Raw genomic sequence first — 13074 nt, 5'->3', positions numbered from 1 at the left:
ATTAGATTTTTAAAAATGCTGTTGAGATTTATTGCCTAGTTAAATTTTTTACAAACTTGATCAAGTAAATAAGTGTGTATATTTCTAATCAGTGAATAAAAGTTTGTCATTAAATATCTGAAGATGAGTTTGTAAAATTTAAAAATCACGAATGGTGCAGTATATTTTTCAACTTTCTCAGTGTCTTGATACCGTTTATAGATTTTTACATTTATGCACTTGTGTGAGATTGCCTTGCATTTTTTGTTATTTTAAAGATGTCAATTTTTTTTCATTTTACCATTTAATGGTAAATGTTGCAATTCAGGTACTGATTTTGATTCTTGTTTTTATCTAATTAATATTATCTAATATATTTTTTTTAAAAAAAAGGACATTAAAAAAAAGGTGAATAAAAGGAAAAAAAAACATATTTACTTCCAAAAAAAATTGTACCTGAGACTCTCATAACTTACATGTTTTAAATACTACTTGTATAAATATTTGTGGCTCTAGTTTTTAAAAACTTTAGAAACATTCTGACCTATCAATCTATCACCTAACTATCATCTAATCAGTCTTCTTATTAGCAAGCCTTTTGAGTCGTTAAAATAACAAGTTTTTATCTCATCCTGAGTCTAATAAATTATTTTCTGACAATCAATACAATAGTTTGATCCTCAGGCTTTACAGCTGACTTGTTAACTATTATAACAGAAAGGTTCTATCTTGCATAAGATGGTGGTGAGGCAAGGCCATTAGTGGTGGTGAGGCATGGACTAATGCTCTTAACAGATCAAGGCTTTTGATAAAGTCTAGCATCCTGCTCTTCTCCATAGATTGCTTCATATGATGTATCAAGAAATGTTTTGAGGTTGTTGAATCATTTTTTCTAACCGTAATATTAAAGTGGTCCTTGAGGGTCAACACTCATTTTATATTTATATTTTATATTCCTATATTAATGAATGGCAACACTCTCATTGAGTCCTCTACTTTATGTCTTCTTGGATTATCATTCATTACTGACCTCTAATAGGAATCATATATGCAATCCATTACAAAGCTAACATCTGCTAAGGTCGCTCATGGAATACTGTTGTCATATTTGGGCTGGTTATAGTTGAACTTTCTCTTTTTGCCAAGCTTGAACCACTAGCCCATAGTCATAAGGTTGATAAATCTTTTTCTCTCTTTTAAAAATACTTTAAAGGTCGTTACTCTAATGAGCTATTATCTCAACCAAAACTTATTAATAATTTATTTATTTAACCAAAAATTGAAAAATTACAAGTTCTTTTTTTATAATTTTTACAAAATTAGGATAGGTGTCACTCATATAGTTGAAAACTAGTCATTGGAGTGACACCTAAATAAAATAAACAAACAAAAAATAATAATAATAAAACCATGCGTAAATTAAATTAACTTAAAAATAATAATAATAACGATAAAGCTATAATAAATTAAATAATAAGACAAAAAATAAGGAAACACTTAATTAATAACAACAGCAAACAAAAATAAAAACAATTAGCAAAACAGCACAAATAAAAACAAACTTTACACATACGAAAAGGCAAAACACAAAAACTTCTACAAAATTAAATTGAAAACAATCTTTAGTTATTTTTGGCGAAAAAAAGAAAGGTTTAAAAAAAAAAAAAAAAAGGTGTAGAAAAATTAGTAAAATAGAAAAACAGCGAACAACAATAAAAATAATTACTCACAACAGTACAAATAATTACAAATTTTACGCAAACAAAAAGGCACAACACAAAAACTACAAAATGAAAGCAAAAACTACAAAAATGAAAACACAAAAACTTCTACAAAATAAAAGAAATAATAATAATTTTTTGTTATTTTTGGCAAAAGAAAAGTTGGAAGCGACTTAGTACAAATTGATGTTCGAATTTTCTTTTGTTAGTGTTTTAAAGTGTTAATTTTGAGTATTTACTTTTTTAAATGTTTCTTTGTTCTTATTCTTGCTTGACTCATTATTCAGCTGCATCCTTTTACTTTATTTTCCCTACATGTTCTAAAAACTTTTATTTATATAGATAAATAAAATTTTTGCTTTTCTGGCAATGCTTTGTAACTCTCTCACTTCTTCATTTTTCCGAGACTCATACAATTTAGTGTTTTTTAAGTCTTCTATCAACCATTTTCTTTCTCTTTAACAGTATTCTATTTTAATTCTGGTAATTCTTAACATAAATAGTGATTTTTTGCAGCCTTGCTTAATCAGAATAAAAAAATATAGGCATTAGTTTTAAAATTAGGTTAGTCTGACCAAAGAGTGACATAACTGTTGTGAATAATTGTTAGACTAGATAAATTTGTTGTTGTTTTTTTTTTGTTTTTTTTTTTTGAAAAAATCATTTTAAATTTGATAAATAAAATAATGTATAAAAAATTTATCATTGAATAAGTTAATTAAACTTGTAGTATATCATTACATTTTGTAAAACTTGTAAATACCATTACATTTTATTTATCTATCTGTTTAAATAAATTATCACTTAAAAGTTAGTTAATAAAAATATAATTATCAAATTTTACAATTTCTTATTGTTTGCAAAGCAAGAAGCACAATCTTACAAGTCATTTATACAATATCATAGTAAATAAATTGTTTAATAAATTTATTTTAATTTTAAATTTATTTAAAATAAAAATAATAAATTGTCACTCACAATTAGTCTGTTATCTCAAAAACCAAAAATGCTGAACTATTGGATGAAATAGAAGATCATCAATGTATATTGGAAATAAATTTGGACCAAGAAAAGATACTTGAGGCATACGGCTTGCTATATTTGCCCATGATGGTTTATATTCTTCAAGTACAACTTTTTTCTTTCTACCAGTTAAAAAAAGAGTGTATCCATTTCAATATTGTAGATGCAATTTCATAAGCTTCAAGATTTATTATTAATCTTCTGTGCAATTTTTTATCAATGGCTTCTGTGACATAAAAATATCAATTGATTTGCCATTTGCAACATCTCTCTATACTCTATCCATATATTCAAACAGACTAATTGTATGACTTTTGCTTTATGTAAAACCATTCTGATAAGATAATAATAAAGTGTTAATCTTTATAAAATGGTAATCTTAATAATTTTATATATTAATATTTGATGATTTTATATGAGAGTACTTTAATATTTTACTGTTCATATATATGTAGCTTACATATTATAATGCTTTAAGATTCTGCTACAGTACAATGAAGTCATGAGTATGGGTAAATAAATACCATGTATATTTGTTTATTTTACATCTTATCTCAAGACCCACAATTTAAGATAAGAGTTTCAGACAATAATATAAATATTGTTAAATTAATTATACTATAAATATATATAAATATATATTAATTATAATTTATTACCATAATAAATTTATTACCATAGTTACCATAATAAATTTAATGAAGTATCAGTTATTATAGTTTTGTAAAATTTAAATAATTTTTGATAATTATGTTTAAAAATTTTTGATAATTATGTTTAAAAATTAAAATATTTAAATTTAACATGATTATAATTGTTCAGGCAAGAAAATGTGTTCAAGGATGAAAGTGAAAGTGAAGAAGAAATGGAGGAGGAAAATTTGAATAAGTCAAAGTATGATCTGATGATAACTAATGAAAAGGTTCTAAAAATTTTTTCTCATAAAATGATAATGAAAAAGTCCTACTAAATATATTCAAACATAAAACACACACACGCACACACAAGTTACCTATGCAGCTTTAGTTTAGCACAAACTTTCACTGATGGCTCTATACTAAATTTTTTTTGGAAGTGTCAGTTATTTGTAAATTTAAAAGAATTTTTCAACATTTCTCTTTGTATATAACTTTTTATATAAGATATGATGCAGATACAACATATCAATTACGAAAAGATATTATAACTATGTTGGTAAAAATTAGATACATGTGTAATCTGGAATGTTGTTGCAGACCTTGTTAAGAAGCGTTACGCAGCTCGCATTTTTTCTGTGAAAAGGCAATTTGTCTACGTGTTCAGCAGTGTCGCGCTACGCAAAAACTTTTATCTTTTAGAATATTTTAAATTATCTTTTGATGTCGTTAACGTGACGTTTATTCAGAAAAAATAAAGTCGTAAGTAAAAGCATTTAACCTCAATTGTAAACTAATTGATTTTTTCTTAAAGGAACAGTTTAATAATTTTTTGTTGTTGTTAAAAATTAGTTAAAAAAAAAAAGTGTTTTAAGTTTTATCTTAAGGAATTAAATATATAAATTACTTTTAAATATAAAAATTATTTTTTGTCATAATAGTTTAAAACTTAGTTCATATTTGGAAAAAATAATAAAAAATGATTTTTCAAATAGGAACTTAGATTTTATTTATAACTTTTGTTATAGTGAGAAAAAAAAAACTGTATGATTTTTAACGCGTTAATAAAATAACTTTAATTGCAATGCGGTACTTGAAAAGACGCTAGTGACACAATATAACTTCTAACAATACAAAATATATTTGCCGAGTTGAGTTACTTAGAAATGCGTTACGTGTTTTCGTTACGCAGCAAAATCTCGTAACAAGGCCTGTTGTTGTACGTGCATTCAAAATAATGACTAACAATCAAGAGGTTTGAGGTTTAAATGTACCCTACATAAATCCACCCTACATACCTTCAAAAATACCCCCCTTACATACATACCTTTATATTGTTTCTATAAAAATATTTCAAGATTTGTCCTGGGATTGTTTTTGTCAACGCAAAGCAAAAAAACAGAGTATATATCAAGTGTTTGTATTAATTCTAATTAGGTAGGCCATGTTAAAATTAAAATGTTAAAACCCTTATATGTGTGTGTGTGTATGTGTGTGTGTGTGTGTGTGTGTGTGTGTGTGTGTGTGTGTGTGTGTGTGTGTGTGTGTGTGTGTGTGTATATATATTCAGGGTTGCCATCAAATCAGGAAATTCAGGAAAGTCAGGGAAATTTAGATATGATCAGAGAAAATCAGGGAAAAAAGATTGATTTTTTTAAAAATCAGGGTGTTCTTTAATTTTATACTATTTTTTCTAACAAGTTATTGGTTTTCCATATAAAGCAGAAATATAGAAATTCCTTGTATATGAAAAGCAGACAGTTTGTTTTCTTTAAGGAGTAAAAAAAGGTAAGAAAAGTAAGAAAAGGAGGTTAATGTTGAAGTTTTAATGCAAAGTATTTTAGTATGAATGATAGAAATATCGGAGAAAAATAACCACAATTTCATTGAAATAATCAGGGAAAATCAGAGAATTTTATTCCAAAGTTATAGTGGCAACCATGTATATATGCACATATGCATACATACATATATGTATGTATGTATGTGTATGTATGTATATATATATATATACATATATGTATATATATATATATCAACCCTCGGAATTAGGAAAAATAAGGTCGGCAATAATTTGCCGATCTCAATCTTTTTGAGGTCGGCAATAATTATTTGATACAAAGGTGTGACCATAAAACATAGAAAGGAGGTCGGCAATTTTTTGCCGACCTCAAACACTTTCAGGTCGGCAGTTAGGTCGGATTGCCGAATGCGGACCCTAATTCCGAGGGTTGATATATATATATATATATATATATATATATATATATATATATATATATATATATATATATATATATATATATATATATATATATATATATATATATATATATATATATATATATATATAGCCAGCGGAATTAAGATTGGCTTTTGGCAGTGTTGACCAAAAAGTGTTTGAGTTCTGAAAAAATTAATTCACCTTGTTACTATGTTTTATAGTAACCCCTTTGTGTCAAATTTATTTTGTCTACCTGATACTGACCTCTAACAGTTTAAGGTCGGTAAATGCCAACTTCATTTTTCTAATTCCAAGGGCTATATATATATATATATATATATATATATATATATATATATATATATATATATATATATATATATATATATATATATATATATATATATATATATATATATATATAAATTAAGTGTTTTTTACTAATTTATTATTGCTCTGTTCTTTAAGAACATTGAGCACTCTATTTGTAAAATACACTAACATAATTTACATATATATATATATATATATATATATATATATATATATATATATATATATATATATATATATATCAGTTATTATTTATCTTTAAGCTACGACATAAGAGCAGTTTTTTTAAACAAGCCAAAATCTATCCAATGTTTCCATTTAAAGAAGAGAGGCTTAAGTGGGATGATTATGGTGAAATTATTAGGTGAGGAAATTATTAGGTGTCGCCAATTTTTTCTAATTGTTATTGATTATTATGTTTAAAAGTTACAATAATTTTAGACCTGAAGATTATGTTATCATTGAAAATAATTTAATGGAGGAAGAAGGACCAAAGATTACCATTGAAGATATGAAAGAGGATTTAGAGGCATTAGGTACATTTTTATCTCAAACACAGATAGAAACCATTTTATTTTTATATGCATTTTTTTTTAGTCAAATAAATTTTTTGATAAATATATATTGATGCAAGATCGTTTGAGTTTAATATTTTAAAGAAATATGAAGGTAATTATTTCACTGGAATATGAAGACAATAAATTAAATCATGAACACATTCATAATTAGATTGTAAACCTTGTATGGTAATTTTTTTAGTAGTTCCAACCAACAACCAGATACCTTGTTGCAGGAAAAAGAATAGCAAATAGCAGGTTGTTGTTGGAGAAGCATTCTGTCGTGAAAAACAGCTTTATTGTAAGCTCTTTAAACCACACAAGTGTAAAATCATGTGGTGGTGATATCAGGGTTTATTTTGGGATGCCTTTTTTTTTTTTGATTTGATGTGCGTGTTTACGTAGTTTAACATTAACTGAAGCTAAAGATAAGTTCAAAAATGTTTTGGTCTAAATTGACATTACTAGATTGTTGTATAAAGGATTCAAAATAGACGGAAGTTTACAGATTTTAAACTCAAATTGGTATTAGATAATTAGACAATGTAATTAGACAATTTACACTAATTTATATACTCTAAGACTATTTTTTAAGAGTATTGAAGTTCTTTAAAGTTACAGTTTTAAATCTTTACAGAACCAGGTAATCGTCAAACAAATTACCATTCATATTTTGATATTCATTATTGTTTTCACCACAGTTAGTATTATTGTCCATTTCCCCAATCTAGACAATACATTATAAGATTAATATATACATACTGATTAATTTTCTTTATTTACTAATTTATTTATACTTATAATTATTATCTATTATAATTTACTCTAATTACGCATCAACACACAACTTTTTGAATGTTCTGTATAAATCTTGCTAAATGGTAACATTTATATAGAAAAATGTAGCAGTGAATATATCATTATTTAAAAATTATAGTTTTAAGATTTTTATCTCTTCTTTGTCTGAGCTATCTACATGGTGTACAATATCATTTATATTGCCAGTCAAACCTTGAATAAAATGATAAAGTTAAAATAAAAAGATTTATGCATATATATAAATATTACCTGTACGTTGATAAAATTTATATAGAACAAGTTAGCAACAAATATATTATTACTTATGGTAAATTGTAAAAATGGTAATTTATTTACTTCATCGTCCGAACTATATGAAAGATATAAAACATTATTTCTATCGCCAGTCAAACCTGTCTGCTGATAACGTAGTAATTTAAATAAAATGATAAAGTTAAAATGAAAAGATTTATCCACATATATAAATGTTACCTGTATGTTGGTAACATTTATATAGAACAAGGCAGCAACAAATATATTATTACTTATAAATAGTAATTTAAAAAAAGCTTACTTCTTTATCCAATCTATCTAAAAGATGTAAAACATTTCTATCACCAGTCAAACCTGCCTGCAGTAGTTTAAATAAATGAAAAAGTTAGATAAAAAGAACTTATGCACACACTATTAAATTCAAAAATTTATTATATTTTTACTTTACTATTTAAAACATAATAAATATAATAATAATATAATAATAGTTTTTTTTTATAATTTTAAAATTAGGTTAGGTGTCACTCATATAGTTGAAAACTAGCCATTGAAGTGACACCTAAATAAAATGAACAAACAAAAAATAATAATAATAAAACCATGTGTAAATTAAATTAACTTAAAAATAATAATAATAACGATAAAGCTATAATAAATTAAATAATAAGACAGAAAGTATGAAAACACTCAATTCGTAACAACAGCAAACAAAAATAGAAACAATTAGCAAAACAGCACAAATAAAAACAAACTTTATGCAAACATAATAATTTTTTACGTTTTAATGAAATAATAATAATTTTTTGTTATTTATGGTGAAAAAAAAGGTGTTAGCGACTTGTACAAATCAATGTTCGAATTTTCTTTTGTAAGTTTTTTTAAGTGTTAACTTTGAGTATTTACTTTTTAAGTGCTTCTTTGTTTATAATATGACTTGTTTTTTTTTACTCTTCATTTTCTTTTGATATTTTTGAATTCTTTATTTTAACAATTGACAATTAACTCAGTTTTTGATTTTCTTTTCTTATTTCCTTTTATTTTTTTCAATTGTTAAAAAAACACGACCGCCATCTACGATGACCTTGCAAAGAATCGAAAAGTTTTAAGTATAGTAATGTAAAAACATAAATATAAAAGTGTGTGCATAAATTAGTTCATTTTTACTTTAGATGAGCACATCACATTAGTTAAACATAAACAAATAAAAATAATTGTATTATAATAAATAATAGTGTATTATTTATAAACATTGCTTTTATATGCTTACATTTAACTCTTGTCTTGTGTATTAATTAACCTTCCTTTCTGATATTTTTAAAACATTTCTGTAGTTTTCCTTTTCCACTTAGTTGTTCTTGGAACATCATTACAAGTTGAATTCCAAAGATTACGCTTATATCTTTTCCGCTTAATTCGAACTTAATTCAACATTTTATTTAAAAAAATACTAAATGCATATGAAAACTGACAATGTTATAAATTATAAAAAATAGTACTAGTTATCTTTTGTACATTAGTTGTCTAACCTTACCCAATACCCTGCTTATTTAACTTTACCCAATACCCTGCTTATTTAACCTTACCCAATACCCTGCTTATTTAAGCTTATCTAATACACTGGTTATCTAATGTACATTAAAAATAAAAAGCATTTAAAATCAAACTGATTCACTTGACATACTTGCTATACTATTGCAAGTAATGGGAAATAATCAAAGCTATTGGCAATAGTTAGAATAAGATAAATATATGCATTTTATAATCCATTAGAATATGATAATATCCAGAGGTGTAAAGACAGGGAAGGACAATAAAAGCCGAGACCAAGAGAAAGACCAAGACATTATGGCTCAAGACCAAGACTAAGTCCAAGATCCCAAGCTTCAATACTAAGACTGTTAAATATAAGTCTTGAGACATCTCGGGACCAAGATTTAAGTCCTGAGACCTACATCTCTGGTAATATTGTATTATGATGCATTATAAGATGCATACATTTATCATATTCTAGCTATTGCAAGTATGTCTAGTTGTATATATCTGTATGTTTAGTTTAAATCATATTAAATGTGATGCATTATAAAAGACATAATTTATAATCTTATTAAATACAGAAAAGCAGAAGAATTCAAAAAACATTATTTACTCAAGTTACAAATGATTGTAACTCTACGAGTTACTATGACATTTATTATGACATATTTAAACATATTATGACATATTTAAACGCGCATTTGTAAAACCCATGGTGCAACATGAACTATGAAAAAAAAACCATGGCAATTATATAAGATTTCAATTTCAATGGAAATTCCCCCATGGAAATTCCATGGAAAAACCATGGTTCACTCATAGAATTCCATGGAATATTTCCATAAGAATATACCTAACATTTTAGCTAGGAGCATATAAATTTGTATACAACAAAGATTACATTTTACTGTCTTCAAATCAAAATTCACAAGTCTTTGTGAAATTGTCATATTTTTGTTAATAATCAAATGATAGATTTTAAATAAAATACAGTCTGCAATTTTTTTTTTAATTTATTATATTTTAATTTATTTTTCTGAAGAAATAATAGTTAAATAGAATTAAGATAAATAATAATAGTAGTAATAAGTAAATAATAAATTAAAGAAGTAATAGCTAAAATAAACAGAAAATTTGTTATGTTTTCAAATTTTTTTTTTCTCCATTTGAAGTAGAAGTATTTTTATTTTTTATTTTACTTTAAATAAAGTTGTAAATAATTTAATTTTTGAACTTTATAAGTATATGAATATACATTTTCAAGTTCACATACTTGCAAACTTTAAATATAATGTTATAATTATATTAATTATAATTTTTTTCCATTTAATTATAGTTCATGCATTTTATATAACCATAATTTTAGGTAAAGAAATATAAATAATAATTTTAAATAAAGAAATTTAAATAGTAATTTTAAATAAAGAATTACTATCAAAATATTTTATTGTTATACTTGTCTGAATAAATTTCTCTCAAAATGTAAAACTGAATCCAAAGAAATATCAAACTGAACCCAAAGAAATATCAAACTGAACCCAAAGAAATATCAAACTGAACCCAAAGAAATATCAAACTGAACCCAAAGAAATATCAAACTGAACCCAAAGAAATATCAAACTGAACCCAAAGAAATATCAAACTGAACCCAAAGAAATATCAAACTGAACCCAAAGAAATATCAAACTGAACCCAAAAATCTGTTTTAATACTTTTTATTTACTATTACAAATGTAATTATACTTTTAAACTTTTTTTTAATTATTATTATCATTATTATTATTATTGTTTAGATTTACTTAATAAAAATAATTTTTTTCTTTATTGTAACTTTATTGTTTAACTCTTTATTGTAACTTTATTGACATTTCAAGTTTATTGTGAAGTTACAAAGTTTTCATTTCTATTTTGATTTTTTTTTTTTTTTTTTTTTTTTTTTTTCAGAATATATAGAATTAATTGCTAATGATGTAATGTTTCCACTTAGAAATTAAAGAGCCTCCTACAAAAAGTGTTAGTGAAATGGTCAAAGTTGATGTTAGGTATATTATCTTTTTATTAAAAAATTATTTTACTAAAAAATACTTTTATTAAAAAAACACTAGTATGTTTAAAAAATTTAAAAAAGAAGCTATAGAATTGTTTAAGTTAAAACTAATTTATTTATGTTTTACATATATATATATATATATATATATATATATATATATATATATATATATATATATATATATATATATATATCAGGGCTCGGATTAACGTAAAAAAATTTATCGTGATTTTTTTGCTGCTCATAACCCCTCCTCCACTCCCGCCGGAGGGGAGAGGGCATTATTTATTTTAACTTATTTATAAAAACATATATAATAAGTCTCATTTTTGCATAAGATGTCATAACATAATTAAGTTTTTATTAAGTAAGTTTTCTTATTTTAGTAACCTTATCAAATTTCCATGATATTTCTATCTGTTGCTTTTTCATTCAATGTATTTTTTAATAAAAGTTAGCGTCCACTTTTTTCATTCAATAAAATAAAGCGAAAGAAAAAAATGTGTCTAAAATCTTTTACGATCTAATACTTTTTTTGATTGGTAATAGAAAAAGTATTAGATCATAATCATAAATATTTTGATCGTTTTGTAATCATTTCACAAGTTTAATGCTTAGAATTTTTCAGGATTTTTACTAACAAAAAATTGTTTTTACTAAGCAAAAAGTCATACACCATTACAAGTTATTATTTAATGCGCTAAAATAAAATTAAAAGTTGTCACAATTTTATTCCTCGCTTTCACTTTCTTCCAAATCCGATATTGTAACTGTTGCTAGATCAATGTCTGTTTTTCCTGACTTTCTTTTTCTTTTTTCCGGTGAAATGATGAAAATTTGCTGACAATCGTCTAACTTTATCATTATACCATTCGTTCATAGCAGTATCAGGTTCAAATTTGTCAATCTCAGGACCTTCTTCACTTATCCGAAGTAGAGATACTAAGAGATCTCGTCTAAGACAACTTCTCCAGTCATTTTTTACGCGATTCATACATAAAAACATTCGTTCTACTTTCGCATTTGTAAAAGGACAAATTAAAAATAGTTCAAAAATATCAAGAATATTTCAGCATTCTTTGACCAAATTTGATTTGGAAAAAACAATTTCCCAAATTTTCAAATAATACTCATTTTGATTGTTACTTATGATGGAGAACATGTATGCTTTTAAAATGATCCACTCATGAAGTATATTATTCAAATCACATTCTACACCAATTAAAAATTCAGAAAAATGTTCAACAACTTCACCGATAGCTTTATCGCCAAAAGCTCCATCATTCACATTTAACAGCCAGTTATAAACGTCAAGTAAAGCTAAACAATGGTGATTTTTGGAGAGATTGAAAGCGATTCGCGAATGCGATACGCTTAATTCGAGCCCTGTATATATATATATATATATATATATATATATATATATATATATATATATATATTTATATATATATATATGTATATATTTATATATATATATATATATATATATATATATATATATATATAAATATGGCTAGCGCTCTATAAAACATCAATGTATTTCTCACTGGAACAAAATAATACCATTTATAAAAAAAAAGATTTTAACTAATTACCCTATTATTACCAACATTCTTCTTCTTAATCGAAACCAAATTAAGAAATTTTTATTTGAGTATATATTTAGTGAATATTAATTTTATCTTTTATTATTATTGCTTTGTTTAAATTATTGTATTTATAAAACTATTATTACTTTTATTTTATACTGTTTTATTTTGTACTTTAACTATACTAATATTACTATTATCATTAATTTATCTTTGTTTTTTAAATCTTACTAATATTATTTATAATGATAGTGATAGTGATTCAATTGTAGTAATAGTTTTTATGGTTATTGTCCTAATTTTTGCAATTGTTATGTTTATTTTATTAATTTCTGTCAGTTATAAACTTTAGTATA

At 24.5% G+C, this 13074-nt stretch overlaps 1 protein-coding gene across 1 annotated transcript in view; it reads left to right on the top strand.

Moving 5' to 3' along the window:
* Nucleotides 1-13074, top strand: part of LOC100197697 (cleavage and polyadenylation specificity factor subunit 2) — a 79482-nt gene that overhangs the window by 37961 nt on the left and 28447 nt on the right. Inside the window, exons 12-15 of the mRNA XM_065808868.1 lie at nucleotides 3546-3645; nucleotides 6179-6279; nucleotides 6357-6451; nucleotides 11064-11118. Of these exons, the coding sequence (XP_065664940.1) occupies nucleotides 3546-3645; nucleotides 6179-6279; nucleotides 6357-6451; nucleotides 11064-11118 (351 nt within the window). The remainder of the gene's footprint in view (nucleotides 1-3545; nucleotides 3646-6178; nucleotides 6280-6356; nucleotides 6452-11063; nucleotides 11119-13074) is intronic.

The sequence above is a fragment of the Hydra vulgaris genome, chromosome 11 (assembly GCF_038396675.1).
Source record: "Hydra vulgaris chromosome 11, alternate assembly HydraT2T_AEP".
NCBI classification, from domain to species: domain Eukaryota; kingdom Metazoa; phylum Cnidaria; class Hydrozoa; order Anthoathecata; family Hydridae; genus Hydra; species Hydra vulgaris.
This window is presented reverse-complemented; position numbering and strand designations above follow the sequence as displayed.